A 22673-nucleotide genomic window follows, 5' to 3' on the forward strand; every position below is an offset into this window, starting at 1 on the left:
TATAATTAACACACTCTCGTTATTTCATAACGTAAACCACCCAAAGTTTGTTGGAAATTTATTTTATTATTAAGAAGTCACATGATACAAAAGAATGAGAATATTCAAAGGGCACTTGGTAAAATACTGCTTTGTCCCAAAGGGCAGGCAGAAAAGGTCATGGCACACAAGGGATGCTCAGAGAACAGCGGAGAGACTGAAGAGTAAGAACAAGTGATGTGTGTCCACGCCAGCACCCCCCACCCAACCCGTCAGCCTAGCAGATAAACATTCACCTGGGTCAAAACAGCGAGTGGGAGGAGAGAACCAGAGGGCTGGGTGCCAGGCTGGCTGGGCGGCCGCTCCGGTGACTCCAGGAGGGGAGACGAGATGGCCCCTGGCTGGGACGTTCCAAAAGCCTGGGGACCCCAATTTATTTTAACAAACAACAGAGTCCCTACTGCTGGAGGCAAGCCCAGCTCAGAACATCTGGAGTGCTCCAAAGTCATCAAAAGGAAGAGGAGGGAGCAGGCTCTGACCCTGGAGGCCAGTTTGCATTTCCTCTGCCAAGGCACTCCACGGGGAAGGGAGGACAAAGCAGAGCCCAGCGCTGAGCCAGGCCATGGACCCACCGAGGCGCAGAGGGGCTGGGAAGGCCGTCCTCTACCTCCTCTAGGCTGGCTCCTCTGGGAGAAGCCAGGAGGGTGAAGCAGGGGGAAAGGCTACGCCCAGCGCCAGATCCAGCCTCCCTACAATGTCCCTGGAAAGAGGAGACCAGCTGGCATGGGACGTCCCCCGCCCATGGGCCACCCCCAGGGTCGGGCGGATGGACACCACGGCGCCATCTTGAGGGAGAGCCAGCAGCTCCGAGGTGGGTGGGGGCGTCCTCCTCAAGTTACCCCAGAGCCCCCAGGCTTCGTGGAACCGAAGCAGATGAAAAAAGAGCAAAACGAAAACCTGCAGACCAGGGTGGTTTGGGAGCCTCCCCAAGTGTGGAGTATGGGTCTGGTGGGCACATTGGTCCACAGGATAGCCACCTCCAGGCACAGTGTTGTCCCCAAAGGCTGGCAAAAAGGCACTTTCCTTCCGGTCAGAATGTGTCCTGACCACGAGGCCTGAGTGAGGGGCACAGAGTGCTCCCCGAGCCGGGCCCCGCCTGGCTCCCTCCAGTTCCATCCAGCCAGAGAGGGTATGAGTGCGAGGCTTCACCCTCTCTGTCCCTGCTGTGGTGCAATCCAGGAAGGCCTCCTTCCCGCCCCACAGGGCCATGCCCAGACTGGCAGCAGGGGTGGAATGCGGCAGAAGGAAGGCGGGGATGTGGTCACCAAAGTCTGGGGAAATGACCAAGGACACACAGGACCTACGGGTCCCAAACCGTATTCATCGGTCCCCTGCCGTCAGCGCTGCCACCAAGGACTTCAGGGCAGGGGACACTGTCCATCTTGAGAGGGGCACAAGGGCAAGTCCCTGGCTGGGAGGGGGCGGCCAGAGCCTCCTCTGATGGTCCTGAGACAGCAGTGGGGCTGAGTCCAGGGGAAGCACAGGCAGGCTGCGAGGAGGACCCTGCGCGAGTCCCCCACCAGCCTGGGTGTGGCCCGTGTGCCGTCACAGGCAGAAGCCACTTCTTCCCTGTCGAGGTAGCCCTCCCGCCCGACCCCAGAGCCGTAGCCTGGTCCTGCCCGTCTGGGGGAAGACTGCTGGGCCAGGACCCGCGGCCATGCCCTGTGCCGCTGCCCTCAGCCCTGCTCCAGGCTGTCGGTGGGCTGCACCACGGTGTAGCTCCCCTGGGCCGTGGACAGCTGCCGGCTGAAGAAGGATGTGGTGCGCTTCGGCTTCACCCGCTTGATCTGCTGACCTATCAAGGAAAAAGGAACACGCTGAGGGCAGGCTTCCCAAGGTGCGATGGTCCAGGCCCCCAGTGGAGCCAGAGGCTGGCTCCTTCCAGAGCCTGTTCAGACGGCATCCCCCTCGTGGCAGCCACGAACTGTCTGAGCCTCAGCCCCGCACAGAAGCTCTTCGAGCCGCGTGGCCAGCCTCCCGAATCAGAGGCAAATCCGGGTTTGCATGTGATGTCGGGCCAGCTATGCTGTCCCAGGGGCTTTTGCTCAAACCAGTTCAAGAACAGACCAAAGAAATAAAACACCTACAACACGGACGGCTGGCTGAAGGTGAGCCTCAGTAAGACAAAAAGAATTCTTACAAGTTAGAATTTCAAGCCAGGTGACAAGGTCAACACCAATTGTCCTAATGCACCTTTGATATGATGTGATAAAAATGGCACTTTACCTCCGGGACCATCCTCCCCAGCGCACAACCCCTGCCTGAGCACGAGGAAAGCATCAGGCAAATTCCAGTAACGTGGCATCCTACGGTATCCCCGAGCAGTCCTCCTCCAAACTGTCAAGGTCATCAAAACCCAGGGAAATCTGAGAAACCTTCGCAGCCCGGCGGTGCCTACGGAGACTTGACAACTAAATGTAGTGTGGCGTCCTGGATGGGAGCCTGCCACTGGAAAGGACATTAGGCTAAAACGAAGGACTTTAGTTAATAATACTGTATCCGGGGACGCCTGGGTGGCTCAGTCGTTAAGCGTCTGCCTTTGGCTAAGGTCATGATCCCAGAGTCCTGGGATCGAGCCCCGCATCAGGCTCCCTGCTTGGCGGGAAGCCTGCTTCTCCCTCTCCCACTCCCCCTGCTTGTGTTCCCTCTCTTGCTGTCTCTCTCTCTGTCAAATAAATAAATAAAATCTTTTTTAAAGATTTTGACCCCGGGATCATGACCTGAGCTGAAGGCAGACGCTTAACGACTGAGCCACCCGGGCGCCCCAATAAATAAAATCTTTAAATACAGGGCGCCCGGGTGGCTCAGTCGGTTAAGCGGCTGCCTTCGGCTTGGGTCATGATCCCAGGATCCTGGGATCGAGCCCCACATTGGGCTCCCTGCTCCGCGGGAAGCCTGCTTCTCCCTCTCCCACTCCCCTGCTTGTGTTCCCTCTCTCGCTGTGTCTCTCTCTGTCAAATAAATAAATAAAATCTTAAAAAAAAAAAAAAAGATTTAAATAAATAAATAAATAAATAAATGCAGGTCTTAGTTACTGCATTTAAAAGCTTCTTATTTTGGAATAATTCTAGATTTATCGAGAAGTTGCAGAGATCATAATACAAAGAGTTCCTATATGCCTTCATCCAGCGTCTCATGATGCTGGCTGCCATCCTCTGTTACCATCATATGTTTGCCAAAACTAAAAAATAAACACTGGTGCCACATGATTAACTAAACCACACACTTCCAGACTTCACCAGTTCTTTCATAAACGTCTGTCTGCTCCAGGGCTCGGTCTGAGACACCACGCTGCCTTCACAGCACTGCCCGTTTACCAGCTGCCCTGATTCCAGCGGACGTGGCCCCACTGTTTCTATACCCACACCTGAAATAACAGACATCGGCAGTTTCTAGGGCGTCACATCTGGACACGGCCGCAGGGAACACATCTGTGGACACGGCAGTGACAGGGACAGCAAAGGATGCCAGGGCCCCAGAGGCCGCCACTCCCAGTCCCAGAGCTCACAAGATGCGACCCTCACCCGGCTTCACGCCCTCTCCCCAGTTAGGTCCCTGCCAGCTGGACCCTAACTCGCTGTCTCCGGAACTGCTCAGCAGCCCTGTCCCTGGGGCCCCCGTGGCGTGCGCGTGCGTGCTCACCCTCCTCCACGTAGTCGATGGTGGAGAGATGCTGGAGGCGGCTGCACACCACGCTGCCCTGCCTCCGCAGCGGTGGGCGCTGAGCGGGGGGCGGCGGGGAGCCAGCGGCGGCGGGGGGGCCGGACACGTTCTCCTGGGGGGCGGCGGGCTCCGACGTCTGGTTCAGCTCGATGCAGTACTCGATGAGGCTGCTCATCAGCTCGGCCTGGGGAGGAGAGAGGGGCCACGCTGAGGCCTCCTGAGGCCCAGCCTTTCCATACTCCGTGGAGTGAGCTGGATGAGATGGACGGCCCCTGCCTTCTGCTGGGGCAGGCAGATGACAAACACCATTTACACAAGAAAAGGAAGGGGGGGGAAGTCAGGTGCTCTGTGGGCCGGGCGACAGGGGAGGCATCCATCTGGGGTGACTTCGGAGGTCAGTCCTGATGGACGAGTAGGGGTCCCCGTCTCAGGTCTGGGAGGTGGGGTGGGTAAGAAAGCATTCTCGGCAGAAGGCCCAGGCCCGGAAGGCTGAGTGCTGTGGGCTGCAGCAGTCAGGCCAGAGGGGGAAAGAAGCTCAGCTGTCAGCGGAGGGTGAGGAGGGGAGGAAGAGGACCCAGGCGGGGCTTTCCGGGTTGTAGGAACGGAGGAGACTTGTCTGAGAGAAGAACCTGCAGGCCTATGAGGAAGGTGGTGGCCAGGCCACACGGGGTGATGGTAGGTGGCTCCCTCTGAGCCCATTCTTCAAAAGCGCTACCTTCTCAACAAATTTGACATGTAACACATGTTGACAGAAAAGGGGAAGTGACCGGGTGTCAGCGAGCACGGTCTGGACACCATATGATGGGGACGCCAGGGGTCGGATGAATCCACAGACAGGAAGCTGTCAGCGGGCGGCGTCCCTTAGTTACAGAGTGGCTACCCCATGTCAGGTGCTGCGATGGGCCGTGGGACACGGCAGCGACCGAGGCGGGTCGACGCCTGCTGGTGCTTCCAAGAAGAGGACCCACAGGAGGAGCGGGGTCAGAGGCCAAGGGGATGGCCCCACGGTGACACAGAAGTGGCCTGGTGCCTGCCCCCACCCAGTGCAGCCCAGGGTGGCCCTGCGGCAACACAACCCATCCTGGGGAGGGGGCCCAGGAGCAAAAGCCAGCATCCACTCTCCACACCTGCCTCCTTTTGTCACTGAGAGACTCCGCCAAGCAGACCTACAGTCGGCTGGAGAACAGGATGGCAGCCAATGGGGACAGAGGGCCCTGAGCTGTAAGCACAACAGGGAGCCCTCTAAGTTCCTTGGGACAAGGCCTCAGTCACAGCGCGATGCTCCCTGACAGTCAGGGGGCCTGCCACCGAAACTACACCACGTTTGACAAAATTAACATCCACTCAAGATAATGCTTGGCAAACCAGGAATAGAAGGGAACTTCCTCGACCCAGTGACGGTGTCTCTGAAAAACCTGCAGCTAAAACCATACTTATTTCGAGCAAGACTGAACATACTTTCCCCTGAGGTCAGGAGCAAGTCGGGATGTCTGCTCACACCTATTCAACACTGTCCTGGAGGTCCGAGAGAGTGCAATCAGGCCAGACAGAGGCACGCAGACTGGAAAGCCAGAATACAACTGTCCCTATTCACAGACGACATGGCTGTCTACAGAGAAAACCCCAAAGAATCTGCAACAAAACTAACAGAACCAGTGAGTGAGTTTAACAAAATGGCAGGGCATATGAGTATGCAGTTAACAAAATCAGCTGTATTTTTTTTTTTTTTTAAGATTTTATTTATTTATCTGACAGAGAGAAAGAGAGAGAGCACAAGCAAGGGGAGCGGCATGCAGAGGGAGAGGGAGAAGCAGGCTCCCCGCTGAGCAGGGAGCCCGATGTGGGGCTCAATCCCGGGACCCTGAGATCACGACCCGAGCTGAAGGCAGACGCTTAACCGACTGAGCCACCCAGACGCCCCTCAGCTGTATTTCTACATACCACAATGAACAACCGAAAATTGAAATGAAAAGTCATGGTGTTCCTCCCTTTCTCTTCTTCCTGTTGTCTAGCATGTAGATGTGATGGCTGGAGTTGAAGCAGCTCTCCTGGACCATGAGGTGAATTTAAAGGTATGGCAGAGCAACAAGGTAAAGGACTCTGAGTTCACAATAACAGATCTGGACTGGACTGCCTACGCATAATGTTATTTGAGAAAAGAATAAACTTTTATGTCACTAAAAAAAAAATAAATAAAAATAAAAAGTATCATCTACGGTAGTACCAAAAAGAGAAAGAAAGCAAAGCAAAGCAAAGAAATACTTAGGGATAAATATAATAGAAGATGTACAATATTTCTATGCTGACAACTATAAAATATTAGTGAAAAAAATCAAAGACAAATAATGGCCTGGAAGACTTAGGATGTCAGTTCTCTCGAAATTAATCTACAGATTCAATGCAATCTTAATCTAAATCCTGGAAGGCTTTTTTGGGGAAAGAAGGGCAGAAATCAACAAGCTTATCCTAAAATGTATATAGAAATGCAAAGGAACCGGAATAGTCAAAAACAATTTTGAAAAAGAACAAAGTTCTGGAAATCATACTACCTGATTTCAAGACTTACTGTAAAGTTTCAGTTATCAATACAGTAGTATTAGTGAAAGACAAACACATAGATCAAGGGCACAGAACAGATAATCCAGAAATAGACTCCCACACACTTGGCCAATTGAAATGCAAAAGAGACACAAGGGCAATTCAACGAAGAAAGGGTAGTCTTTTCAACAAATAACACTGGAACAAAAAGAAAAAAAGAGAATCTTGATCTATATATCACACTTCATGTAGAAAAGTAACTTGAAATGAATCACAGACTTAAAATTATAAAACGTCTAGTTTCTGAAATTTTATTTTATTATTATTTTTTTTATTTAAAATTTTTTTTTTTTTTTTTTTTAAGGTTTTACTTATTTGCGAGAGAGAGAATGAGAGACAGAGAGCATGAGAGGGAGGAGGGTCAGAGGGAGAAGCAGACTCCCTGCCGAGCAGGGAGCCCGATGCGGGACTCGATCCCGGGACTTCAGGATCATGACCTGAGCTGAAGGCAGTCGCTTAACCAACTGAGCCACCCAGGCGCCCTAGTTTCTGAAATTTTATTAAGAATTAGAGGGGCACCTGGGTGGCTCAGTCATTAAATGTCTGCCTTCAGCTCGGGTCCTGATCCCAGAGTCCTGGGATCGAGCCCCACATCAGGCTCCCTGCTCGGCGGGAAACCTGCTTCTTCCTCTCCTACTCTCCCTGCTGTGTTCCCTCTCTCGCTGTCTCTCTCTGTCAAATAAATAAATAAAATCTTTAAAAAAAAAAAAAAAAGAATTAGAGGGGCACCTGGGTGGCTCAGTCGGTTAAGCATCTGCCTTCAGCTCAGGTCATGATCTCTGGGTCCTGGGATCGAGCCCCGCGTCGAGTTTCCTGCTCAGTAGGGAGTTTGCTTTTCTTTCTTTCTTTTTTATTTTATTTTTTGGAGGAGTTTGCTTTTCTATTTCTCTCTCCTTCTGCCCCTCCCCACCGCTCGTGCTCTCTCTCTCTCTCAAATAAATTAAAATCTTTTTATTTTTTATTTTATTTATTTATTTATTTTTAAAAAGATTTTATTTCTTTATTTGACAGAGAGACACAGCGAGAGAGGGAACACAATCAGGGGGAGTGGGAGAGGGAGAAGCAGGCTTCCCGCCGAGCAGAGAGCCCGATGCAGGGCTTGATCCCAGGACCCTGGGACCATGACCTGAGCCGAAGGCAGACGCTTAATGACTGAGCCACCCAGGCGCCCCAAGCTGAGTGTACTTATTTCGCTCTGGAGAAAGCGAAACTCTAGGGAGAGCTAAGGGGAGGCTACTTGATGCCCTGGTGGGGCATGACTCTGAAAGCAATAAGAAATGTACAAAACGATGAATAAAAAAAAAAAGACAACCCCAAAGAAAAACTGGCAAAGACTTCAACAGACAGGATCTCCAGATGGCAAGGAAATACATAAAAGCTGCTCAACATCATCAGGCAGGGGGGAGATGGCAACAAAAGCCATGCGGAGATTTGGGGGGCGATGCAAGTTACTCCAATAAAAAACAGACGAAAGGTGTAAACAGACGTGTCAGGTCTGGGAAGATACCAGCTTAGCAAATGAGCTGCTCCGTCGCCCGACTGTGCTGGTTACACGGGCACGTCAACGCGTCAGAACTTACTGCTAAAACGGGTGCTGACTGTAAATTATACCTCAGTACAACGGACTGAAAAATAAAGGAAAAAAACACCAGGAGATCGCGCGACTCCCCCTCCAGAGCGGCTAAGCGGATGCGGGGCAGGCTCACGGGCATGACCGCGGGGGACAGCTGGCCCTTCCGCTCCTGCGCACGGGCACGAAGGACACGTGTGACCATGGTAGTGTTGCTGGCAACGGTCCCAAGCCGGAAACCCAGGTGTCCCTCAGTGATGGAACGCGGAAGTCAAGACTGGCGAATCTGGATGCTGGAAGACCAGAGAGCATCTCGAAAGATCAAGCCGCTACTACCTGGGGTGAGGACAGAGCGGAACAGACCAGACAGAAGAGAACACCCTGCTGCTAGAAGATTCAAAACCAGCCAGAACGACTCCAGGTGAAACAAGTCAGGATGGGGGTCCCTTGGTGGGGGGGAGGGGAGGCCTGGGAGGGGGTTTGAGGGGTCTCCTGGGGTCCTGGTTCTATTTCGCAGCCTGAAAGGTGTTACATAGGTTTATTTTGGGAAAACCTGTTGAGCTATACACTTAGGATTTGGGCTCTTGTCTCTATGTATAATTCAATAAAATATTTACTTTAAAAAAGGGCTCTAGGGTGCCCCAGATGGCAGCCGGGGCAGAGGTGTGCTTTCAGGGGCAGGAATCCCGACCAGTGTCAGTGCCGAGCGGGAAGGACAAGGTGTGGGAGGGAGGCCTGTGCCATGACCAGGGCGGGAGCAGGAGGGCCAGGGGTGGGTGCTGGGTAAAGGGCATGAAACAAAGGCCCTCTGGGGCCTTCGCCCTACCCTGCCTGCCCTGCTCCGAGAGCACCCAACTCCCAGGGGGCCTCGGATGGAGAGCCAGTGCGGGCTGCTCACAGAGCACCGGGAAGCCCAGGGAAGCACCAAACCAGGCCTTCTGACTCACAAGGGTGGCTCCAGGTCAGCTGGTGTCAGCCCCTCCCCGGTCCCCAGGCCCTCAGCAGTCCTCTCACCTCCTCGTCAGCCAGCCTGGAGCCTCCAAGAGTCTGGGGTGCCCTGTGCCCAGCTACCCTGCCCCCACCCCACCCCAGTGCCGGCAACGCCCACTACCTGCTTGGAGTAGATCTTGAGGAGCTTGTTGACCGGTGTGCCCTCATTGTCCCCATCAAACTCTAGCCACAGGACAGACTCCTCCTCCTCGGGGGAGGTGTGGTCCCACGACAGCTCCTGGAAGCGCAGGCCGAGCAGAACGTGCTGCCCAGAAGGAGACGCAGAGCTTGGATTCGGCTGAGCAGAGTCCATTCCTCTACCCTGTCCTGCTCAGGTGCCACCAGGAGGGGACACCTGGCCAGGCTATTTACCTCTAAGGCTGAATCTAAATTCCTGTGTGAGTCTCTCCGAGGCGTCCCTGCTTTCATCAGACCCTCACAGGGGGCTGTGGTCTGGGGAGGTGACAGCTCCTAAGCTGCCGCACTTCTCACCAGTGGGCCAAGCCCCTGACAGCTGGGGCAGTCACACAGGGGGAGCAACAGGTAGGAGGGGCAACCTTCTCCAGGAGCTCAGCTGGGTAGCATCTCAGCAGGAGACTGAGCTGGGCTCTGGGCCCAGCATGTTTGGGCACAGGTGCCCAGGAGGGGCTGAGGTCCCACTCTGGGGACAAGCAGCAGTCACCCAACACTTTCCCGCTGGCTTAGGAGAGACTCCTGCCCAAGTGCAAATCACCCCACAGGGCGGGATGTGGATGCGACCTTCTCCATAGGGAACCAAGAGAGAGCCTGAGCCAAACATGGGGCGGTGGGTAGGGGGCGGGGAGAAGCAGGACTCAGGCAATTAATCAAGGAGGGCTTCTAGTCGCGAGGCTTTTCTGGAAAACCAACAGCGAGCGAGTCTCTAGCCATTGGTACAACAGAGCGGCCAGGCCGTGCCAGATTCCCTCCACTCAGAGGGTTAATCCCAGCTGCAGCCTCCCCCTGCCCCAGTCACCCTCCTGCTTCAGCCTGCTAGGCAGAGAAGCTGATCTAGAGCAGACCTCAAGGAAGCTCCCGGATGACACCGGAAGCCCCAGGACATTGGAGGGAGGGAGGCCAGACGAGCCATCTAGTCTGCCTCCAGGCCAACCACAGGCCCAGGAGAACCAGGAAGGCCTGGGTAAGGGCCCTACTCCCTCTCCGGTGAGGCCCCCTGCCCCCCACCCAGGTCCCACCCTGGAGGAGCTGGAGGTACCTTCTCCCTGCTGTCAATGACGTGCACGCCTTCCAGACTGATGGCCACAGCCACTGGCTTCCTCCCGCCCCGGTGCAAAAAGCCCTGGGCCGGCTTGTCAACCTCGCCATGGAAGAAGGCGCACCTGGGGAGGGGAACTGCCGTTAGCCTGTCACCTCGGGCACCAAGAACAGACGGTCCAGGGTCTGGGCTCCATCACCACAGTGCTCTGGCCAGGCCCTGTCCCGGGCACATGAGAAGTTTAAGCTGTTTTGGTGACTGAAGGGTGAACGAAAACTGAGAGGGGAGTGGGAGGGAGGCTTCCTGGAGGTGGTGGCAGCTGCGCTGGTCACGCAGGACAGGAAGGTTTGAACAGGCAGGGGGAGGAACTGAGGGGCACAGAGAAGGGTGGGCACCGCAGATGGAGGGAAGAGCATGAACCTGGGTGTGGGACAGCAAGTTATGTTCGGGGAACGGCCAGGAGCCCCAGGACTCAGGCTGAGGCTGTGGGAGGCGGCCAGGCTATGTCAGGGTGGGGAGAGCCCCGCGGCCCACTGCCTGTCAGGCCACGACCCTTCAGGAGCAGTGAGGTCCAGCTGCCCGTGTGGGGGACCCATGAAGGAGCACCCCGGGAGGCTTCGGGCTCGACACCAAGAAGGGGACGGGACAGGGTGCAGTGGCCCTGATATGCCCTCTCACTGAGCTGCCACCCTCTCATGGCCCCGTCGTGTCCTTCCCCCTATGGCTGCCTGGCCCATCGCCCCCTTGCACCAGGCTCAACCAGAGCCCTTGCCGAATCCCGCTCTGTGACTGCCTGTACCCTTGCCCCGGGGCGGGCCTGGGGACACGCACGTGCTACCTCCGATTCCCGAGAGCAGCCTCACTCCTGTCGCTGCTCCTGCAAGACCTCTACAAGGTCAGCGAATGGTTGGGACTCCTACTTCACTGAGTCCCTGAAGCGGCCCGGGGCAGCCACTTGCCTGCCTTCACCTACCCCACTTTGTCACCGATCGTCCGTCTGCACACACGCATTTCACCCATCATAAAAATTGAAGACCTTCTGCCCCCACTCCAGCCACAAATGCTGCACCTCTTGACTCCATTTCATGGCACTGACCCCTGAAGGAGTTGGTCACACTTGCTGTCTCCGGTCTTTTCTCCCTCTCCTCCACCCATTGCCACCCCCATGATGCTGGAGCCAAGGTCAACTATCGGCTGCACAGGGGATGTTGAACTTGACCTGGAAGCAGCAGCATGGGACGCCTGGTCACTCCCTTGTAGGACACTTCCCTTTGCCTGGCTTGTAGACTCACCTGCCCGCCTCGCTGGCCCAGGTCCTCCTCGTGCCTGGTCCACACTCACCTCCTTGGCCACGTCTTGGGGCTCCAGGTTTCAAACCACCCAAATGCTGATGCCCACCAATTATGACCCGACTCTAGACTCAGAAACCTGAATGTCCGCTCGGAATCGCCAGCTGGGTATCTAGCAAGCATCTCAAGATCGACACATCCAAAACCAAACCCCCAACCTTCCCCAACCCGCTCCATGGCCCGGGCCCATCTCGGCTGATGACAACGCCATCCTCTAGTTACTCGGACCAGACTCCTGGAGTCCCTTCTCCTCTCCTTCATCCGTTCCACTGCACATCCGTCTCGCAAATTCTGTCGACTCTACCCTCAACATCTCTGGCGTTATCACCGCCTGGCCTGAGCCGTATCTCCCCTTCCGAGTATGGTCACGCTGTCCCCACTGGTCGCCCGGCTGCCCCCCTGCCTGCCTGCCTGCAGTCTGTTCCTACCTCTGCTGCTGTCTCCCTTCCCACCGGAACGTCAGCCTCACCAGGCACGGGCCAGGCCTCTCTGCCCCCGACGTACTGGCAGCGCCTAGAATGCCACGGTAGGTACACAGGAGCCACCGAGCCGATGTGGACAGTGTGAGAGAGAGAACCGGCTCAGTGGAAGGTCAGCAGGTCCACCGACCCAGTGACTGTGGCGGGTGGAAGCAGAGGACCCGTCTGGTGGCCTGGCCTGTGACGGGAGCGAGGGAAGGACAGGCGTCCAGCTCGGTGCCCGTGGGGCCCGGGGTGCTGGCACGAAGACACGCCTCACGTGAGGACAGAGCTTGGCTGGCGCAGAGATGGGCACCCTGGCAGGCCGTGCTGGCAAAGGCCAAGACAGACCGCTGGGCTGCCGGGGGGAGGGGACAGCAGAGCCCCCGGGGCTGCGGCTGCCCGTGAGGACGCCAGCCAGGGAGTTGCTCACCCGTAAAAGGGCAGCTCGTGGCTCTTGAGGAGGTAGGCGCGGTAGTGGGGGCTCAGGGAGGCCCCGCGCTCGCTGTCGCTGCCAACCGCTTCCTTCACTTGGCCGTAGGCGTTCAGCAGGCCCTGCTCGCCTGTCCCCGCCTTGGCCCCTCGGCCCCGGAGGGCAGCAAAGAGCCCGTGGCCCCGCTTGCAGAGGTGGGCAGGGAGGAAGGAGTCCAGCTTCTCCCTGCGGAGGAAGGAAGATGGGTGCCCGGCATGAGGAGGGGCTCCGGCGCTGGGGGCCGGGCCAGAGGGGCCAAGGGCTTCAGGGGGTGGCATGCTCCCGGGCAAGGGCAGGCGAGGCCCCGGACAGGACCGCGGGCCCAGCAGCATGCCTGGTGGGCGAGGGGCCTGAAGGGCAGGCCGGGAGACCAACAGGGGAGCTGCGAGCAGGCCCGGCTCCCGGCCAGCCCGTGGCTGGAGGGTTTCAGCGCAGCGCCCGTGTCACCAACTCGGAAAGGTTTGGATTTCCGAGCTAAGGGAACTCTGACAGTGAAAACACGGTGCGGCAAGTGACCTATAGCTCTCCACATATTTTCTGCCAAAGAGGAATACATTAAAACAAAAACAAAAACAAAAACAAAACCCACCACCAACCCACGATCCGTCAGCACAGGTTCGAGAAGGAAAGGCTTCCAATCACGCAACCGTGAAGCAGGCAGCTGGGGTACCGCGCTGCTCCCGGGCCGAGCGCAGCCGGGGCTCTGTCTCGGGGCGGCGAGCACCTTCTCAGGGGTTCCCCGCGGATAAAACAAGGACGCTAACCGCTACTTGCGTGGAAGGGCGGCGGCACGGGCCTGGCACCAACTGTCGCTGAGGATGCCATTCTCACCTCAGAGGGGAGGGGGTTCTGCTGCCCGAACGCCCCAGGCCACCAGCAAAGGCGGCCCGGGCAGCAGCAGGGCTGAGGCGGGGACGGAACCCCGTGAACCGTGGGGCGGTGTGAGGAGGGGTGTCTAGGGGGCCACCACCCTTCTCGGGGCTGCCGTGAGCACTTTCGTGGCTTGTGCCCCCACATGCCTTCTTCCAGCCACAACTGTCACTTGTCATCTGGAAATCCAGCCTTCCCCACTCCCACCATGGGGGCTGTACGGGCTCAGGGCCCGCCTATCAGCGCCCTGGTCACGGTGTCCCCTTCGGGTGGACCTCAGCCTCCAGCCAGGGGAAGGGGACGTCGGCGTGAGGCTGAGGACTCTGGTGTGTAAGGGGAGAGACCTCTCCCTGCCAATACGCAACTCTTGTGGCTACCTGCCCTGCCTGAGTGCGAGCCGGCCCAGAGGACACGGGGCCCCACCAGGAGAACGAGGACTGTCCGTTGCTCGGGCTAACAGAGTCCCTCGAGCATAAACACTTTGGGCTGCGTTTGTTATCAGCTGCAACGACAACAGACATGCCCCAGGGCTGGGGCTCCTATGGCCACCAGCCCAGCTGGGGAGCCCTGAGGCTCAACTGAGTGGGGTGGTCCGTGCGGGGCCCCGGCTGCTGGTCACCCGGCACAGGGCCCTGTCTCTGCGCATCGTCTCCTCCAACACACTGTCCCCTGCAGTGCTGGGGTGGGGCGGGGCGCGGGTCTAGGAGCAGGTTGTGCTGAAGTTCATCTCCACCAGGGTTATCTCTGAACCTCAGGATCATGGTTCACGGAGGTTGGAGGATGGCCTGGTCTGCTTCCTGGGCAGATTCAACTGACACAGCGAGGAGCGCGGCCTCTTGGGGGGGGTGGGAAGCATAGAGCCAGTGTGCTGGGGTGTCTGAGGAATGGCGCCTCGTCCCTGGAGTTTGGGACAAAGCTGGGCTGTCACTGGTGACGGGGGGTCAGTATGTGCTCAGTCCCGGCTGCAACCGCAGAAGAACAAGCTCAAGCCCCTCCTGACCTCAGATGGAGGCTGGGCTCCACCCTCACACACACCTGGGGCTCCTCTCCCAGATGTCACTTCACCCAAACCTCCCAATTCTCAGGCCCCTTGGCCCAGTGCAGATGAGGGCAAGGAGGCTCAGAGAGGTGGGGTGACTTGCCCAAGGTCACACAGCATCAGGGCCAGCCCCAGGGCCGAGGCCTCCTGACTCTCGATCTTGGAAGATCACCTGGAAATAGGATTCCGGGGCAGCCCTCCCCACCCCGGGCCCCTGCCCCGGGTCACACTGGCCCTCACCTCAGGGTGCAGGCAGTGGGCTGGCCCGGCTGGTAGGGCCCAAGCTGCACGCGGCACACCAGGGCGCCCAGGGCCTCACAGTCCTCCACGTCACACGGGTACCGTGCGGCCAGGACGTTGCCTTTGGCCTCCTCGTAGAGCAGCCGCAGGACCTCCTCATCGTGGATCTGCGGGCCGGCGCGAGAGGGAGGGGCTGCTCAGCTGGGTCGGCGCACCGGCGCCCAGGGGTCTAGGGACACAGGGCACCAGCGATGGGTGGTCCCACCCGGGGCTCACGGCCTCACCTGGAGCTCCCGCTGCTTTGGGAAAAACACGTTCCTTCGGAACTGCAGGGAAGGCTCATCTGAGGAGAGAGGCTGGGGTCACTGCCTGGCCCCCCTGCCCGGCCCAGCCCGGCCCTCACCCCCCGCGACGGACAGGACCTGAGGGCCGTCCCGAGAGTGGGACGCCTGGCTCATCTCAACGTGCTTGCTGTCCCCCCCCCCCACCCCGCCCCAGCCACCCTCTCCCGGCTTCCCCTCAAGGAACCTGTAAAAGCTGGTAACTGAGGCCCAGGGGCCCGAGGGGCTGTCCCCCCACTAACCCACGGCCACGTGGTCGGCGGGGGCGTCCGTGAAGCGCAGCAGCAGTTCGGGCCACTGGCGGCCCAGCTTGTAGGGCAGGTGCCTGGGCTTCAGCTGCACCTCTGCGGGACGAGAGGGCCTGCGTCTGTGGCCTCGGCGGGACGACTGCCGCCCGCTGCCCCGGCAACAGGGACGGCAGTCGTGGCCGACGGTTTTTTCTTTTTAAGATTTATTTATCTATTATTTGAGAGACAGAGAGAGAGAGAGAGAGAGAGGGAGAGAGCGCGTGCGTGCGCACATGCAGGGGGCTGGGGGGAGGGACAGAGAGAGAGAGTCCCAAGCAGATCCCCCATTGAGTGCGGAGCCCGATGCGGGGCTCCATCTCACGACCCTGAGGTCACGACCTGAGCCGAAACCAAGAGTGGGTCGCTCAACCGACTGAGCCCCCCCGGGCGCCCCAGTCACGGCCAGTATTAACTGAGCAGGTATAAGCTTCCAGAAGCACTTCCAGCGGATTACATGCATCTGCCCCGTGATAACAGTATCACGCGTATGGAGAAACGAGACTCAGAGAGGTTAAGTTACTTGTCCAAAGTCACACAGGGGAGAGAGGGTCGGCCCCAGGCAGCGCCAGCCTCTGACTATGGCACTGAGGGTGGGCTGGAGTGCAGGCTGTGGCCGACAGAAAGTGCCAGGGATGGTGGCACAGACGAACCCCACAGGGCCTCAGGAAGCAGAACCCAAAGCTGGTAACTGAGGCCCAGAGGCCCGAGGGGCTGCCCTCCCCTGCCCCTGACCCAGCCTGGGCCTCCCCCTCACCAGGCCTGACCTCCGGCTGACCTTCATTCCATGCCATCCAGCTCCCCCACCTCATTTCCTTCTTGTTTCCCTCTCCCACTCTGCTCCTGCCATACCGGCCTTCTTCAATTGCTTGAACCTTCCCAGCCTGTCAGTGCCTCGGGGCCTTTGCACTTGCTGTTCCTCCTGCCTCAGGCACTCTCCCTCCCCAGACCCTCACATGGCTGGCTGGCTTGGGTCTTGGTTCTAGTGTCCCCTTCCCCGGACCCTTCACTGAGGCAGCGCCCCCATCACCTTCCACCTCGCCAACTGCACGCTCATTTGGTTGCCTTTACAGGATTTACCACCATCTGATGTCACCTCCCTGTCGATGCCCCACTAGCCAGTGAGTCCTCAGGTCACTCTGGCAAGAGTGGCTTTGTCCCATCCACTGTTGTACCCCTGGCCCGCCACAGGCCCTCACAGAGGTGGGCAGAGTGGCCAAGTGCACCACTCACGCCCGGCCCCTTGACTCTGGGCAGCCAGCTGGCCCCGGGACTCAACACCCTGGGCCAGGAATGAGAAAGTGCTGTCACCTCATGTGCCGGGGACCATGGCCTTGAAGAAGTCAGAGGCCATTTCCAAGCCATCAGTGATGAATGAGTAGGGCTGCTATGGATAAAAGAGCGAGCAATGGTAACATCTATGCCATCAACGGACTCCCCCTGCCTTCTGACCTCGCTTCCGAGCCCCATCTCCCTCCTTGACCCCCCACCAGAGGGCCCGGTGCCATATGCTGCCAGCTTAAAGTCAAAGGTCCTCATCTCTGTTCTCTGGGCTTCCATCTGGCCCCTGATGCTAACCTAAACAGTAGCCACAGTCCCCAAACTGGCCTCCCTCCTGCCCGCAGCCTCTCCCATCCACCCCTGCATTTGGCTTCCTCACACCCCTTCTCCTCCAACGCTTCTCAGATTTAGATTTCCCAGCGGCTCCTCAGCCCTCATTTCCAACCTAGATCCTTGACCACACCCATCCGTCGCCACCTCGGCCTCACCACTCCCCAGGAGGGGGACTGGCCACGCACCCCCAACGATAGGGTCCTCTCCCCTCCAGGAGAGGCTCCCTTTGCAACCCCACCGACCCGGCCACTCAGTGGGGCCTCCGTGTGCTCTCTGCCTGGACACTCCTAGGATGCCAGAGCTAGAGGGCACAGAGACCACCCACGAACAGGTGGAAAACTGAAGCCCAAAGAGGGACAGTGCCTGCCCAAGGCCACCAAGAGTTAGTGGCTAAACCAGGATCCGAGCTCCTGTACTGCATTTTAGACAGCGAGGTCCCTGAGGGCAGGACACTTTCAGTCCTGCTTCCCACGGTGTCCCCAGCGTTTAGATCACCGGCCAGCAAGGGGGTGCTGGAGGGGGCTCTACCTGATGAGCTGGGACCCCTGGAGACACTGAGGAGGAGAGTGGACCCGGGACAATGGTGCCCTTCCTTCTGCCCACAGCCCAGTCCTGACCCTGAGCCCCAGCAGCTCAGAGGACTCCCATGATCACAGCAGGACCCTGACCCTGAGGTCCCACACACTTTCGGGTGGGGCCTTCCCCTGGAGGTTTTCACCCAACGAGACTGGTGGTCCCTGGAGCCTCCTCCAAGCAGAGTGACAAGGGCACTGAGGACAAACACTCCCCAAACAGCCAGCTTGTAAGGCGGCTCCAGCAGGCTGCAACCCGTCCCTGCCTGATAGCCCTGGGGCATCTGTCACTGCTTAACCCACTCGGGGTTGTGGGCAGCCAAGGGTTCCGAGGGACCCGAGTCAGAGCTGAAATGACCTCTCAGGCTTCCTGAAACCCAGCCTGGGAACCAAGTGGGTGCTGACTTCATGCTGGGGCCTCTAGCCACCCTTGTCCTGGACAGGGCGGTGGCCCAGGGTGACCCTGCCGGCCACAAAGGCAGCCCATTCATGTTCTTGCGAGGGGGGAGCAGGAATGTGATGAGAAGGGAGTGGGGGCGGAGGAAGCAGGAGGAGCAGACAAGGGGCCCAGCTGCAGGGACAGGGAGCCTGAGGCGGCACGGGGGCCAGCCACCCCCCGCTTCCCAAAGATACAAACCAAGGGGCCCACAGTTCCGACCAATACCCGGAGGGTGATAAAGGGGCAGCTGGGCTGGGTGGGGAATGGGTGGAGGAGACATGTCAGCAGGAAGAGGGTGGGCGAGAGCAGCAGCTGTACAGGAAGCTTCCATGGGGGGGGGTGGAACGGACAGGACGCAGACACATGGGAGGGGCACTCCCTCTCCTACTAGGCTGGCAGAGGTCCCCCTCTAGGGTAGAGGCACAAATCCCACTGGCCTCAAGAAAGAGGTAACTGCTAGGGGTCCCGAGGGGCCAGTCACCCCCTTCTTGCCCCTGTTCCTCTACAAGAAAGGAGAGTATTTAAGCTCAGCAGACATGCCTGGCCCTGGCACCTCTTGGGGCCTCCTCTCCTTTGACCCCCTTCCTGTGTGAGCCAGGAGGCTAGAGGCCCTATTTGGAGGCCCCAGGGACCTCCCCTGCCCCCACTCCTGCTCCAACCCTGCCTTGCGATCTCAGCCTGAAAGGGCAGGACACAGATGGTCCTGGACCAGAAGCCAAGCAGGGTTGCAGAAAAGGCGGGTTCCCGCCTGTCCTGCCCTCCCCACCTTCAGGGGTGGCTGCTTCCCGGGTCAGGCCCCCCTTCCTCCCTGCCCCCAAGGAGCAGGATGCAGTTCCTGCTTCCATTCTGTTCTGAGTCCTACTACTCACTGAACCCACCACTCCAAACCTCAACTTCTTCATCTGCAACACAGAGCTGGGCCACTAGGGTAAGAAGAAATTCCGCTCAAGAAATGCCAGCTCAGGCTGGGGCACAGACCACATGCTCAGTGAATGTGGATCCCTTCCTTCCCTGTCCCCCAGTCCTGCTTCACCTGATGCCCCAGGCTCCAGCACCACTGAGGCTGAGAGGCAGGCTTGACCCTTCCTCTGCCACCAGCAGAAAGAAAGAAGGTGCGGGCAGAAGAGCCAGGAGTCCTCTTGGGGCTCTGGGGCCTAAAAGTGGGGGCTAGCTCCAGGCCATACACAAGTCCCACCTTCTCCTGATGCACAGTGGCCAGAGGTTCTGGAAGCGGCCCCCTCCCCCGCCCCTGGTCACTGCCCCTCCAACCCTCCAGCCTGGGCTTCTCACTGCCAAGCCTTACCCAGCAGGGGGGACACAAGCCAGAGTGCGAAGGCATCCAGGGCGATGTCCGGGAGCTGCAGGACCTCACGGACAGCCCGGTGCAGCTCGTGGGCACTGAGTGACGGCAGGTTCTCCACGGCCAGGGGCACCACTGTGTCATCCGCCAGGTACACCAGCACATCAGCTGCTGCAATGGAGGCTGGGCGGGGTCAGCTGGGCCTGCCACCTAGGCATAGGAACCCTCTACCCCCCACCCTACACACCTTGGGGTGACCAAGGCTACACTCCAGAGACAGAGGCCCAGCAGCCCCAAAGGATGCTGTGAAAAGTGCTGTTAAGACTTACTCGAGATCCTCAAACCACCCAGAAACCCAGCAACTTTGGCCCAGGGACCAGCCTAGCCCCACTCTAACTCGCAAAGGTTCAAATAGGCTGGCCACTGCACTCCCGCACCCTCTCCTGGCAGTCCCAATGACTCTGCCGGGCTTCTTCCTTGACAGAGAACATTCCACAGGTGGGGACTGAGGCAGAGACAGGCCCAATCCATTCTGAGATTATAGGAGTTAGTGTATCAGGCTGGGAGGCAGGAGAGCTGCCAACCCACTGTTATCCTTAGGCAAGTAGCTGTCTCTCTCTGGCCCAGGCTAAGACCGGAATAGAGGATTCCTAAAGCTGCCCCAGGGTAAAGCAATTTCCAGGGCTTAGCTTCCATAGGATTCTTCAAGCCTCAGGACTCAATACCATGGCCTTTCAGGACTGTCTAAAAAGTTGAGTGTTTACTTGTGACAGCCCACGGCATTCTCATTTGGAGCTTGGTGCCGAAGGGAGACCCTTGGAAGAGCAGCCAGATTCAAATCCCCATCCCTCGAGCTGCAGGTGCTGTGGAGGAGACCGAGCTTGGAGGCCGATATACTTGGGTCCCAATCCTGGCCTGGGCCCTGGCCAGCAGGCTGACCTCAGCAAGCGTGAGTGTCAGTTGCCTCATCTGTAAAGCAGGGCGAACACCCCTCTCTCAAAGTGTGGCTGTGGATCAAATCGGGGTGAAGCCTATGAAAGGCAAAGGCGTAGTTTATCATTGACACAAGTGAAAGTGCATTTTGGATTTCCAGTCTGTTCTGCTATAACTGCTACTTTCTTGACAGACCATAAAATCATCTCCAGGAGGCTGTGATTCAGACTCACTTTTCAGGTAGGGACAACTGAGGCAGGGAAGGCTCTAGCATCCAGTGACTTAACCTCTCTAGGGCCCGATTTCCTTCCTTATAAAATGAAAATAATGATCCCTGCTTTCAAGCTGCTGTTAGTGAGAAAGAAATCAAAGAATGGAAACGTGTCACCTTTCATTCATGAGATTTCATTCGAATTTCACAGCTCTGCAAGACATGCGCCTTTTACAAATGAGAAACAGTACCCACCTTGGCCAACAGCCTAATGACAGAGCCCAGCTGCTCTGTCTTCTATCACTTCTCCACACCTCCACAGACCTTATTTGTTAATGAATATATAAAATTCTCTCTAATGAAAGAGATGACAAGCCAGGGCCACTTTCCCAGGGCTGGGGCCCCAACTGCCTATGCAGGGTTGGTGATGGAGACAGGGACCCACCTCGGGTTCCCACGGAGGACACGCTGCTTCGATGGGACCGCTCAGCGGGGCCCAGGTGCCCAGCATTGCCTTCTGTCCCGTCCATCTGCAGAGGGAAAGAGAAAGAACGGTTACTGTGGGGTCCAGGGATGTGAGGGTTGGGGAGCCCCTCAAGCTCTCACTGAAGAAAGGCGGAGTCCCGGCTGATCTGCGAAGGTGAACAGTGTTAGTTGGAGGCACCGGTGTGCAGACTAGCGGGTCTTCAGCCAACTCGAGGTCGAGGCTGGCGGGAGGGGTCAGGGCGCCGATGGTCAGGAGCGGGGTCGAAGCTCGGCTGGCCGGGATGCCCGGGCAGGGCACGGCGCCCTCCCATCCGGGGCGGGGACCCGCGCAGGGCGTCGCCGCGCTCTCACCTCGCAGGGAGTCAATGCCCGCGGCTTCAGCGCAGGCTCCCGGTCTGACCGCGAGCCCCAGCCCCGGCTCCCGCCCCGAAGTGGGCCAGGACTCCGGCAACCGCTGAGGTTCCAGCTCCCCGGGCTGCGACGCGGAAGCTGGGGCGGAGGAAGCGTGACGCGCACGGCCCCGCCTCCCAACCCGCGGGAGCCAATGGGAGCCCGGGGCTGCGGCGCATGCGCTCTGCCCGGCGCCCGCACCCTCACTCCTCCCGCGGGCCCGCGCAAGCCTGGGACGCCCCGCCTTGTGGCCTCGCGGGTTTGCTCACGTCCTTGGCCACCAGGTGGCCTCCCACGGGCCTGCCCACTGGCCTGTAACAAGGTGTCGCGAAGGTTCAAGGAAGTCGAGAATGGTGGCCGAGCTCTGGGCGCTCACTCGCGTGTGGTTTGGGGCCGGTCCCCTCACCTGTAAAAGGGAGATGCTTCCTGGGACGTGTCAGGGATCCACACCGTTCTGGGTGCTGGGTAAAGGTGACCCAGGCAGCAGCCTGTATTGCAGGCGCGCCTGGGCCATGAGGGGTGATCGACTCTTCGCCGTGGTCAGAAGACTGGGGGTCCCTGGCCGGACTCAGCCTGGACAAGCCCCTTCTCCTCGGGGCCCCAGTTTCCTATCTGTAAAATGAAGAGGTTGAACTCAATGACTTCCAGCGACTCTCCAATTATATGCTAGAAACCCAGGCCAGGCATACTTGATTTTCCAAGGAGCAGTCACATGAGCCCTCTCTTAGACACACAGTCTGGAGACCTTGAGCCGTTCCCAGGCTGGAAAGAAACAGGTGTGAAACCACCTATCCCAGGATCACGTCACCAACATGTCCTGGCAACGCCAGCATGTGTACGCCTGAGGTGTAGATCTCAGGGAGAAAAACAGGTCCATGGGGCACCTTCCTGAGCCAGAAGAACCAGAAGTTGTTCTAGCTACAACAATGGGCTGGATGATCAGGGATGGGGGTGGGGAGCAAGAGGGGAAATGGGCTCACCCTGTCCTTATTCCCTGGCATTGGAAGGCAGCCCCATCTCCTAACCCAGTCCAAGTATCCTCAATATAAACAGCTCTTTACCTGCCCTCCAGAATCCATGCTACCCCACACTTGAGCCCATTACAACATGTCTTCCTTGCATGAACTAAGGACTCAAAGAAGTTCAGATGTGAGCTGGAGAGAAGAGTGTGCAATAACAAGCATCTGCTCCAGGGGTGTCTGGGTGGCTCTGTTGGTTAAGCGTCTGCCTTCGGCTCAGGTCATGATCCCTGAGTCCTGGGATCGAGCCCCGCATTGGGCTCCCTGCTCAGTAGGGGTCTGCTTCTCTCCCTCTCCCTCAGCCTGCTGCCACTCTCCCTGCTTGTGCTCTCTCTCTCTCTCAAAACAAACAAACAAACAGACAAGCATCTCCTTCCAGGTTCTAAGCTCTGAGACACTCAGACTAGGACACAATGGCTTGGTGGCCTCCCTTAACCAGCTGGATCAAAGTGGGAACACAGTTCAGTGTGGTTGAGTGCTTACTGGGTGTGGGGTCTGGCCTAGGGCAGGGGACAGAGACCCAGGTGAGACACTGCCCTGCCCTGAGGAAGCTAAGTTATGA

The 22673-nt window shown here is 58.2% G+C and overlaps 1 protein-coding gene across 6 annotated transcripts; it reads right to left on the bottom strand.

The window, feature by feature from the left end:
* Positions 1-46: 46 nt before the first annotated feature.
* On the bottom strand, positions 47-21207 carry FRMD8 (FERM domain containing 8). 6 transcript variants are annotated; one of them, XM_036077650.2, is made up of 11 exons: positions 21054-21207; positions 20662-20746; positions 19076-19243; positions 15106-15207; positions 14807-14865; positions 14523-14689; positions 12335-12559; positions 10095-10218; positions 8982-9125; positions 3682-3886; positions 47-1834 (listed from the first exon to the last, which is right to left on the bottom strand). In XM_036077650.2, the coding sequence occupies exons 2-11, from the start codon at positions 20744-20746 to the stop codon at positions 1716-1718; spliced, it is 1398 nt and encodes a 465-aa protein (XP_035933543.2). In that variant the 5' UTR covers positions 21054-21207; the 3' UTR covers positions 47-1715. The 6 variants fall into 6 exon arrangements, with proteins under 6 accessions (XP_035933543.2, XP_035933541.2, XP_035933542.2 ...); XM_036077648.2 differs by having other exon boundaries at positions 19076-19255; XM_036077649.2 differs by lacking the exon at positions 21054-21207 and adding an exon at positions 20823-21042 and having other exon boundaries at positions 19076-19255.
* Positions 21208-22673: the final 1466 nt, after the last annotated feature.

The sequence above is a fragment of the Halichoerus grypus genome, chromosome 11 (assembly GCF_964656455.1).
Source record: "Halichoerus grypus chromosome 11, mHalGry1.hap1.1, whole genome shotgun sequence".
Taxonomy (NCBI): Eukaryota; Metazoa; Chordata; class Mammalia; order Carnivora; family Phocidae; genus Halichoerus; species Halichoerus grypus.